The sequence below is a fragment of the Strongylocentrotus purpuratus genome, unplaced genomic scaffold, assembly GCF_000002235.5.
Source record: "Strongylocentrotus purpuratus isolate Spur 01 unplaced genomic scaffold, Spur_5.0 spur5_scaffold_20, whole genome shotgun sequence".
Lineage (NCBI taxonomy): Eukaryota > Metazoa > Echinodermata > Echinoidea > Camarodonta > Strongylocentrotidae > Strongylocentrotus > Strongylocentrotus purpuratus.
Genome location: NW_022145606.1, coordinates 21,180,561 through 21,192,673, shown reverse-complemented (window position 1 = coordinate 21,192,673; position 12,113 = coordinate 21,180,561). Strand labels below are relative to the sequence as shown.

Sequence of the window (12,113 nt, the reverse complement as noted above, 5' to 3'; positions counted from 1 at the left end):
CTTATGCTAAAAAACATATATTTAGACATTTAAATTTTGTATTTGGGTTATCTAGTTGCAGAGCTATAGGAAATTCAGGAAATGGCGGCCATTTTGGACGCCATCTTGGATTGCGGAAAACGCTCAAGGAGGATATACGAGGACTTTTAGTATGATATTCTAGACATATTCCTGGAGCTATCCTGAAAAAATCAGCTTGTTATGGAAAATGTCCAGGTTTAAGCCTATTTTGACCTAATGCTCTTGGCCTATAGCTATTGCTATAGCGTACGTTAATGTTCGTGATGCGCCCTTCGTTCCGTTGGGTCACGTGACCAGTACTTTAATCAACTTTCATTAAACTTTAATCGGGAGGGGGCAATCATTACTGTTGGAAATTTGTTTCTAATCCATGCTGGGTTACATTGTTTGCCAACGACTTGAACATAACCAACAAAGTTTAAAAGGAATAGTTTTGATCAACAAATGTATTAACCCACTCAAGATTAAAAGTAAATAATAATCATTAATACATTTATAGCCATGGTTGAGCATTTTTTTAATCAAAAATTCTTTAACCTTTTTTTTAAATACTTGTTTTAACAGTGTTGCTTTAGTAGTGAGGAGACAGGGTAGAGTATGCATGTGCCCAAACAATGATCGTGTCCAGCTGATACAAGAGGTAAGCGAAATATTGTAAAACGAACCACACTTGCTATAACATTCTGAGAGAATACTATACAGTATACTTGTTCAAACCTTTAAAGCCACACTTTACTAGAAGCACTTCCTAAAATCCCCTCTAGCGCCATCTCTGTTAAGCTGTAGCATTATTGTCCCGTAACTCGCTCCTTCCCTAAGTTTGCTGATGGTTCTTGCATAGCGCCCTCTGTCTGCGAAGTGGAAATAAGGTTCTGGGTTACGCGCTGTAAGCAAGTTTACCATGATATAGCGCGTTAATTCTCTGTCAGGCACACTTCCTTCAAATCCTTTCATGTTATAGCATCACGCCTATGAAACAAAATCCCTCTACTTCTTAGGAATTATACTTCGCTTGACTTCTTCAGAAAGCATCTAAAAACGTACCTCTACAATTATAAATTTTTCTTTTGACGAAAGGCAGTGTCTAGTGTCCCCTCGAAAAGGCGCTCTATCAATCCAATGAAATGTCAAACGGTGGGAAAAATGTAATGTAATTAGATTTTGTTGTTGTTAAGAGTATCAAAGTTTGCGGTCATACCGGCCAAGTAGTCAATGTTGATGGTTACAAACAATGTGCTGAACAATAGTAGGTGTGGTGATCACACCACCCCCCCCCCCTCATATTGTATTTGCCCTGCTCCGTGCCGTTGCTTGAATGCTTCTGCGGTGAACCTCGTACACAGGCTCAGTTGATTAGAACCAGGAACATGGACGAGCTGCGAACTTGACGTTAGCGCTTCGGTTCGGTGTAGAGGGATTTCAACATTTTACTGATCTATCTTATTTCCTAATGTTGAAGATGTCATAAAAGTGGCTTAGTACGTGGTTTTAGCTTCAGATTCGGTTTGGGTTTTATTTTCATTTTCCACACAACCTTCATTACAAACAGGACAAAAATGAATCACTTGCATTTTACAAATCATTCATTGAATTACAGAAGAAAATGTTTACATTTGCTATAAATTATTTATGCTTATTTTAATGGAAAAGTGTGGAAACGGAGGGATCCACCGAGAAGCAGGGCTTGTAAAATGTGGATCCCTTAAATAATGATAATCATAGAGTTGTATTTATAGATACATATATTATTTATTTTATAAGCACAAAGGGAAACAAAGATGAATTACTCTGCAAGTGTGGAGTGGTAATATCAAATTTTACCATAGTGAATCTACCTATCAATCTAATCATTTCAGTTGATGGCTGCATATGGAACACAATTTCAAATAATTAACAGCTTCTTTCTTTTTCTCCGAAAGGTGCTGTTGAGTGATTTATCGTGATCGATGGACAAACTACAACACCGACAATCCGCAAAACCGACGTCCCGCAAAACCTACAACCCGCAAAACCTACAACCCTGGAGGCTTATGATAATACTAATAATAGTAATAATAACGTTAGATTCGTGCAGTGCATAGTAACGACAATTCTATTTTATTATTTATATACATTGAATTGAAAACTTGAATAATATGAACTCAATCCAGAAAAAATATGACACTATTGCCAGAAGAGATTAGTCTGAAGGGCGTTCTTAAAACTATCGAGGGAAGATATAATCCTAATTATTAGGGATGATGAATTCTACACAGATGGAAATGATTTTGTATTCATTGATTTTATTTCTCAAAAATCCATCTTTTTCGTACATAACATAGAAGCAAAACATGTGTCCATAGTCTTAGCTTATACAAAATGAGCATATGTTTATAAAGCATTTTATCAGTTAATAAACGGCCATTATTTCATTGATATGTTTGCTATTATTCAGTTCCCTTGCAAAAAATACAAATCATTCTTCAGATTATGCATATATTGAAGTAGATAATACTGAATCATAGTAATTGAAAACATGAAAGAATTTTCTTTAAATCATGAAATACGGCAATGAAAAATTAATATATTCAAAGGCTAGGCTTGTTGCGTAAATGTAGAACAATTTTATAATAATATTTCCGCACAACACAATTATTGCATGACCAAAACGAGAAAAATCGAATATTTGTTTTCACAATACACCTGAATAGTGTTTAAAATGTTGATGTTCATATTTCTTTACATTATAAATATACTAAATTGTTTTGAGTTATAAAACTGATGCTAAGAAGTATCATTTTCCAGTTTGTGCATAATGTACAGCAAGAAAATCTGCTGTGATTACGATCGAAGTGTATACGTATTTGATATATAAGATGGAGTTTAACACGGGAATTGTCTCTGTAAAAATGTATGCATTAAATTAGTAAAAAGGTGTAATTGGTCGTGAAACTATAACATAATACATATCGATTGAGCAGTCTATGGACATAAGATCATCATAATAATAAATGGCGAGATTGAGTGACCATGAAATATTTAAGAGTTAAAATTTGTTTTATTTTGTTTTCTTCTTACTATCACTAATTCACCCCAGTTGCTGTGCCGTCAACCATCTAGAGACAGGATTTATAGGTAGAGCTAAATTTATGAGATACTGTTCTTCAAATTGGCAACAATGATCTTTGAAAACAATATAAATGGGCGCAAATATTGCCGCGGGAAAAACAAATCCACATTTTGGTCAGAAAACAATAACATTGAATTTATAAACGTATCGCAAACTTAAGGATTTTAATTCTCATTTTCATTTATATTTAATTCCTGGCATCAAATGCATTATATTCGTGAAACAAACAAAAATATAGATGCAATGTATGTAGGAAGTGGTGCCTTTCTACTCAGACATAAATGTGGCATATTTTTCTAAGACTCTAAATCAGAAGTTATTGAGCCAAACCTCAGTGTGTGGAATGATTGCCAAGCTAGGGTTAAGACCAAATAGTTTGTAGGATGAATATGCGAAGAAGATATAGATTCAGGACGTCTAACGAAACAAATGTGTGGTCAAACTAAGAAAAGATATGAGCAAGACAAACATAGAGAAACACTGGTTCAGAGACAGAAAGGAATGGAACAAGTAAGGAAACATAAGGGGTAGGCACAGGTAGAGAGAGAGATAGAGAGAGAGGGGGGGAACTGAAGACGGAGAAGGCGACAGAAAGAGAAGAGTAGGCAGGACACGAAAAAGAGGAAGAGGAAGTAGTGGAAGAGAGAAAGAGAGAGAGAGAGAGAGAGAGGGGGAGAGAGAAAGAGAAGAATCTAGTGAAGTATGGAATTCGATACAATAAATATACAATTACAATAAAACCAGTGCAGACGGCAATACACAGGGATAATTTGTGATATCGTAACTCGCTTCAAAATAAATTTAGACATGACAGATTAGACAAATTGCTTAATTACTTTGAGGACTGCACTTCATTTTGCAATGTCAGTTTAGTCAGTTTCAAACAAATAATTTCCAATATACTCTATTATTGATTAACCTGGATCTCCAACTGAAGTAAGATGACAAACATTTAGGAAATCTACTTGTCACAATTACAGTTACAGAGCTCGGGGCATATCCACACAGCCTTCTTGAAATGATATCTACCATGCACCGCTTACAGTTGACCTCTTACAGTTGCACTTTATCAATTCACTGCATGCTTTGGAAGCTGCAGGCAGTGTACTCCAGACTGGAATCCAGCATTCACTGTCCTTATCTTATGTCCAGCCCCATGCTTCTGGACTTGGTTGATTCTGCTCACTTTGATGGCTAGTGGTCCAGATGCTGGCCTGAAACACAGCCCGCTTCAAGTGTTGCAGTAAGGCATGTTGGGTCGGAGGGATTTTGCCCTGGTTTTGTGACAGAATATGTCCCTGCGGCACTGTTCACATAAGTCAACTGGCTTGTTTTGTCATAGAGAACAACGGTGAAATGTTCAATCAGTTTGAATATGAGTGAAGGGATGTTGTGCCAAGTAGGCGAATGCCTCTGTTACTTCAGGAAAATATTCCCGGGCTCGCCATGCTATTCGTTTGCCTTTGTTGTAGAATGCAGATACTGTATCACATCCTTTGAAGCTGTGGAACATGGGTAAAGCCAACGATCTGTCCTTTCCTAGAGCATGGAATATTGCATTGATGTGGTACTGCAGGAGTAAAGCTTTTCCATGTGCCAAAAGCTACCCATACATCTGCGGTGGGACATAGAGACAGTAGATGATGGGAAAAGAATAATGACGACATCTTTCTCAACAGTCCGGACCAAGTAAGTCGTTGAGCTGTTCTCCAACGCATCTTTCAGATGAATAAGTATTCCGGTATCCGCTTTCTCGTGATTGAATGTAATAGGCAAAGTATGATCTACTGCCCTTAAAAGAACTCTGGCACCAGAAGTTATGAATACCTATTTATCAAGCAGACAATCTGTGGCAGATACTCTATCTGAAAGAAATTCAAATAGTGCTTCCTTATTTGTGGGATCTCTTAGAAATTTGCTAGTTTACTGGGATCTGTGTTTGAGCAGAGACTCTACTTCTTGTCCCTTTACCTCGATTTTCCAAGGTAGACCCTTAGATGCTCCTTGGAAGATAAATGTCCCAAACTCGTTTGCTGTCTTCCAAAAGTTTCCTGATGTGTGAAACAAACACATGGTCAGCATATTCAGTGAATATTTTTACATTGACCGTACATTTTTCCGTATTATATCTGAACGAACCTTAAGAGCATGTAAAGAGATCTCCATTGTAGTTCACATTATTATTTATTTTTTAAATCAAATGTTTTATTTCTCCGAACAGAAGTAGTACAAATCAAAATAAAGTTAGTACAAATCCTATCATTCATATGTTAAATGACTTAAATCAACAAGTTTTACAAAAAATCGTACCTTTTCTTGTTTACAGCCACAATAATATTTAAAAAACAATTTTCAAAAGTAATATACCTACGTAGGCTTTTTAATACAATTTTGCTATCATTCATATGTTAAATGACTTAAATCAACAAGTTTTACAAAAAATCGTACCTTTTCTTGTTTACAGCCACAATAATATTTAAAAAACAATTTTCAAAAGTAATATACCTACGTAGGCTTTTTAATACAATTTTGCTATTAATAAACAATGTTTTATACACGAAATAATACATTTAAACTGAAACACAGTAGTAGCCCTGAAAAAAGAGAACTTGAAGAAAGAAAAACTCGTTGAAAGAAATAACAAAGAAGCAAAACAATCAAAACAGAAGACACCCGTCCTTTCCAGTCCGCATTCTATACATACATATATAGTCTTTATGCAATAATCTCAAACACCCTACTCCTCTTCCCAATCCGTTATAAAGGCATGTGCGAATGATAATGATAATACTACAACATTAATGATTACAATAAAAAGTTATTAATGCTACTACTTATACAAATTATAAACATTATTAATAATGATAATAACAACACCGATATCATAATGATATCAATAACGATAACGATAATAATAATAATAATGATAGTAATAATAATGATCTCAATCATAGGAAAAAAACAGTGTTTAATTTTCCAAAAAAATATTCTAATTTCGGGGAAAAAATACAACAGTGCATTGTTCTTTTTTAATTTTCTTTCCGCATCTTTACTTTCCATTATTTATTTTTGTTTGTCTTATAAAATAAAAAGATTTACAAACTTTACAAGTGATACCTGGATTTTTTTAATGCAAACAGGAATTATGTTATGTAGTATAGGCAATTTAAAAATATTGCAGCAGTTTTTCCACCAACAAATGTTGGTTTCTATAATGGATTACAAAAACCAAAAATTAAATAAAAAATGTCCGATGACTAGTAATATCAAAGAAGGGAAAAGAGATGTGCAACGTTTACTTGGTGAGCTTTCTGTCCTCGCCTACAAACTCACTCAGACGTCACGTCACAGAGGTAAATTATTAGGGACTTTTAGATTGAGTGGACGAGAACACGACGAATGCCGACTGATCATACGTGTCAACGTAATCATTGACTACAATTAGAAATCTTTTAGATTGCACTCGACGATATACATGCATGCAGGAAGTAACACTATGAACATGACGGACATAGAAAGAGGACAAAATATGCAGTTCCTCATTCTACCCTCAACAATAGTCCATTTTCGTAATGTAACAAATTTAATTCATACGTCTTTGTGAAGTGGCTCAATACAAATTATTTCATTCACCTGATAAGGATAAATAGTATTTCAATATACATAATCCAAACTGCATATATTAGTTGTTGTCAGGTTGGACAAGCATTATGGCTTGACCTACCTAGCAACACTTAATATATGCAGTTGCATTCTGACTATTGAAATACTATTATTCCTATCAGGTGAATGAAATAATTTGTATTGAGGCACTTCACAAACACTTATGCATTACATTTGGTTACATTACGAAAAAAGCCGATTGCTGTGGTAGAACATCTCTTCACTGCTATTATGTAAAAATGTGTAAAACAGGTGAATATGCATGTGACACCTGTTTTACACATTTTTACATAATAGCAGGGAAAGGATGTTCCTTTGTCTACCTGAGGAACTGTATATTTTATGCGCACGCGGCATATACTAGTACCGTACTAGATTTAGGAAAAAAATCAAGGTTGACGCATTCGCGATCGCCGACTGAGACGACGTGACGCATGCGCAGTGCCTTAAAATGACGTCACACGTTGCAGTCAAAGCTGTCGACGTGCAAATCTAAAAGTCCCTATTACATCCGATCGACGCACGTTTGTAAAAATCAAATTACACACAGACACACACACGAAAACATGCACCCAAGAACCCACACAGGTTTTGCATGTATGCAAATTATAGGATCTCTTCGTTTAACCTCTCGAAATCTAATAGGCCATATCAATTCCTCGTGTGCTCTTTTTTTGTTGGTACTTCGTACTGCTCTTTTTAAAATGTTATGTATATTTGAGCTTGACAAATCAAATATGATGAAACAACATAAAATCCTCAGTTCAGTTCACTTCCTATTTTCAATAGCCCCCACCCTCCTCCCGACTTATAATTTTATGGCTAATTAAGCAACGCTATCTTGCTTTATTGAAGCTTAATATTGAGTCTTCCTTCGACAAGTTTAACGGTAAAATTATCAGAAGATGTTGCGGTGTAGACTGCTCCTTCTACGTCCTTGTCGAAGCCACTTTGAAGATGTGACGCAAATACTGTGAGAGGACCTGACGGGATGGACGGATGCCACATGTTCTGTGACGTCACAATCTGACTCGTCTTTCTGCCATCTTTATCCGTACAGAGGATCGTCAGTGTTCCATTTGTCGCGTTTGTGATGCGAGGAATATCCCCAATTTTCCTTCATTAAAAACAGAAACAACAAATAGAATAACAAAAAAAAAAATACAGTATTCTGGCATCATGGCTAGTATCACCTTCATCATCGCCATCCTTGTCATCCTAATTTATCATCACCACCGAATTCACCATCATCATCTTTATAATCGTCATCATCATCATTATCATCTCAGCCATCATCATCGTCATCATCATAATCATCACCATCACCATAACCACCATCATTATCATCACCACCACCACCATCATCATCACCACCACAACCATCACCATCATCATCATCACCACCACCATCATCATCATCATCATCACCACCATCACCACTATCATAATTTTTACCAACATCATCATCATCATCGCTATCACCACCATCATCATCGCAAACATCATCATCATCATCACCAACACAACCACCGTCATCATCACGACCATTACCACCATCATAATCACCATCGCCATCATCATTATCAATACCATGAACATCACCACCATCATCATGGTCATCATTATAACCATCATCACCATCTTCATCATTATCACCATCATCACCACCGTTATCGTCACCACCTTCACTAAAATCATCATTACCAACATCACCATCATCATGTACATCACCATCATAATTATCTTCATTATTTTCATAATACCTCGACTGATTGCTGTAATCCTGTGTAATATTGACCATTCCTTTCACAAGTTGAACAGTGAAATCATAGCAAGACTCTGCTGCACTCAGGACGGCATCTCCCTGACCAGCTACCGGGACACCTTCGGCGAGGATGTAGACCGAGATGATTACCTTGCCGTACGGGATCGTCGGCTGCCACGAATCCATTTTCCTCACAATCTGACTTGTTTCTCTGCCGTCTTTGTCCGTGCAAACAATCTTCAGTATTTCATCAGTGTTGTTGTGAATCCGAGGGGAAGAAGATGCATTGCCCATGATCAAGATTGTTGCTATTCCTTGCTAGAACTTGTTCCAACGGCAAAGAGCTGATTTCTAAAAATTAAAGGCAAAATTATAATCGACGGATACCGAAGAGAATCACCGTAAAGGTCGTGTTTACAGCTATTTGGTGTAAACATGGTAAGGCCACGATAGTCGTGCTATATACGCCGACCTTTACGCCTTTGATTTACTACTGGATTTGTCCAGGAGTAACGCGCTAGTACGATTGTTTACATTCGTCAATGGAAATTAGATTTCGCGCGTTTAGTTGCAGAAGCTGGGCTGAGGTCGACTAGTGCGGGCGTCTCGCCACTTCCAGAAGTTACACTGCGTAAGACTGGGTCGGTGGAAGGTCGTGTTAACACAAACGTGCACATTTATCCGAGTAAGAGCGTATGGACAACTGATGTGTAAAATCAAATTTGTATGAAATATTTATTGCTGAAACGTTTAAGTTACGCCTACTAGGAAGCCCCTTCTGAATATGGCTACTTTGGGTCATAGAACTTGAGACATTCCTGCATTGGGTAAAGTGTTTGTCTGAAGACTTTGAAATATCATAGGTGTTGGGAACATACGCAAATGTCCTTTTTAATTAGCCTTTCAGACGGGGGCATCCTAGTTGGCGTTAGTTAATCCCTGCATCAGTAAATGTCTCCAACGTATTTTGAGTTACATCATAAGTTGTCCATCTCCTCTTACTCGGACCCACTTACCACGATTAAAATACCATTACCTTCCAGTTTAATCCAAAGCGTATCTTCCGAATATCAGGGGCGGATCAAGGATTTTCCGAAGGGGAGGGGAGGGCGAAATGTATTAAATTGTGAGAGCTAAGTGCTAAGCCTTTGCCCTTTTTGCCCCTGGAAAATTTGAACCTTAGAGTCAAGTTTAAACGCGGGCTTCCTGGTCGGCGCAATCAATCCCGCAGCATTAAATACCTCGTAATTATTTGACTTACACATCAGTTATCCATACCCTCTAGCTTGGACCACCTTGCCAAGATTAACTTAACACGACCTTCCACTGACCCAGTCTTACTCAGCGCAACCGCTATAAGTCAGGGGCTGATACAGGATTTTCTATAAAAAAAAAAAAAGGGGGGGGGGGGTCCGGAGTCCGCTAAAGGGGCCTGGATATTTTGTAACCGTAATATGCCTCATGGAACGTTATGAGGCATTTCTGAAGGTAAAATGATCTGCCCCTAGTTGTGTTGTCGCCCGCACTAGTATACCTGAACCCACCTTCCGTATCTAAACCGTGCGAAATTTCATTTAAATGTTTGGTTGTAAACAAGCAACCCTCGTGAAAGGTCACATATATTCCGAGAACATACACACAGTAAACCCTCTAGTAGTGTTAGCGCATTACTCCTGTATATATTCAAGATTAAATCGGTCGGTGTAATATAAAGGTCAGTGTAGCTAACACGACGTTCGTTAGACGATCACGTGACTACGCCGACATTTACGCAAACCTCACCATATTTACGCCGACTAGCTCTAAGCACGACCTTCATGCCGACCAAAATAGCCATCGTGTGAACACGACTATTAATTTGATTCGTAGATTTGCTCCTCTAGTTGGCCCTTTCACACATAGGGGACGCATGGGGGACTATTGGCCAGCGCTTTTGAAATTTACCTTGATGACACGTGGAGTTGTATGTGGCACGGGGCATGGTATTATAGTCACGGATCTAATCACAACAGAGGGGTACTTATTCTATTAAAGACTTCTGTTGATTTTAATCTCATTAACGAAGAGCAAGACGATAGTGGACGTTATATTTTGATAGACTGTGAATTTAAGGACGTAGAATGGTGTTGTGACAAGGGGTGAGGAGAGGAAAAGAAATACAAAAAGTTTCAGGAACTACATAGAAGCTTAAACAAGAAAAATAGGAGTAATACGTACTATGTTACAATATGTAACGTAAATTACAAAAGTTTTGCCTAATAATGCACTTATGTACGGTCTTAAAGTAGATATTCATTGATTTAAAAATCTAACTTTTTTTTTTCATTATTGCAAAGTTGAACCTTTGATTCGACAAGGTTATCACAATTCAATGCTTAGAAACATTCGAAGTAATGGTTATTACAAATTACAAAACGCTTAAATATAGCCCCAGCATAGCACCTGGAGAGCTCTCCGAACGCTGCTGAGATGTGTGAGATCACAGGATGGACCTGATTTGCACAAGCAGACGATGTCCCATGGTTTTGGTTGTGTTTGTAATTTTAAAAATCACCCGATATGTAGTTGACCTAAAACTTGTACGATGGCTATCTGTTAGCTTACCAATTTCTAGTGATACATTAGTTGACATATTTGTGATTTTTTTTTGAATTTCCACTTTAATATACGTGCTGATTATTGTATTTCAATTTACTCGTGTTTTTTCCCCTAACCCTCGGTTATTAACCTTTCCACACACAACCTCTAAATGAGGTCATTTTCATGATTGAAATTCACTTTGCATAAACCTTCGTGGTTGCTATATAGTAATTGCTTATTTAAAAGCATACATACCACTAATATGCAGGTCTGTTTGGCTACATGATACCCGCATGTCTTTAGTAGAATAGTCATAACTTGTATTAAATAATTTTAAACTGCAAGTTCTAAAATGAACTAAAAGAATAACAAACTCACCAGTTAAGAAACGTATGGTAGCACAGGAATGCACTCGGTAAAGGCCACAGCAGAGCAACATTCGTATTTATATTTCAATATTATACCTAAATGGCACAGGAATATCATTCAAGTGGTACGTAAAGAGTTTATTGTGCAATAGTAAGAGAGTCAAAGCCTCGGGGAAATAAAGATTGCGCAATATTTGTCAAAGGAAGTGAGAGCGACGAATAAATTGCAATTGTTATGCCAGTGGAAGAGCAGAGGATCTGAATATCTATGCGATGCCTTCAGAATAATTGCTCAGTGAAGAACACAGTGTAGAAATATTGACATTCATATTTAAATGACAACCCCTTCATCGATAGTATGCAGTGATTGTATAATCCAAGTTTAAGAAATAAACGAGAAGTTTTTATAGGATTTTCTCGTTTATTTCTTGAACTTGAATTATACAATCACTGCAAACTGTCGGTGAAGGGGTTATTATTTAAATATAGATATTGAGCACTTATTTCAAAGGCATTGCTTCACATATTCAACTCCTCTTTTTCCATTTAAAGGAAGTTTCAAATTTTTCTTTTAAAAAATATTGCGAAATCGTTATTTCCCCGAGGT

At 37.0% G+C, this 12,113-nt stretch overlaps 1 protein-coding gene across 1 annotated transcript; it reads right to left on the bottom strand.

The window, feature by feature from the left end:
* Positions 1-7,237: 7,237 nt before the first annotated feature.
* On the bottom strand, positions 7,238-11,601 carry LOC115927092. Its single transcript, XM_030992564.1, has 3 exons — positions 11,517-11,601; positions 8,557-8,909; positions 7,238-7,910 (listed from the first exon to the last, which is right to left on the bottom strand). Exons 2-3 carry the CDS (start codon positions 8,850-8,852, stop codon positions 7,640-7,642), a joined length of 567 nt encoding a protein of 188 aa, XP_030848424.1. The 5' UTR covers positions 8,853-8,909; positions 11,517-11,601; the 3' UTR covers positions 7,238-7,639.
* Between the last annotated feature and the right edge of the window lie 512 nt (positions 11,602-12,113).

What these genes read in the sequence shown, in the direction of transcription:
- LOC115927092 (XM_030992564.1), bottom strand. Translation starts at nt 8,852, where the DNA reads ATGGGCAATGCATCTTCTTCCCCTCGGATTCACAACAACACTGATGAA. An exon ending in GATTACAGCAATCAGTCGAG is followed by an intron (nt 7,911 to 8,556) that starts GTATTATGAAAA and finishes TTTTTAATGAAG; the next exon opens with GAAAATTGGGGATATTCCTC.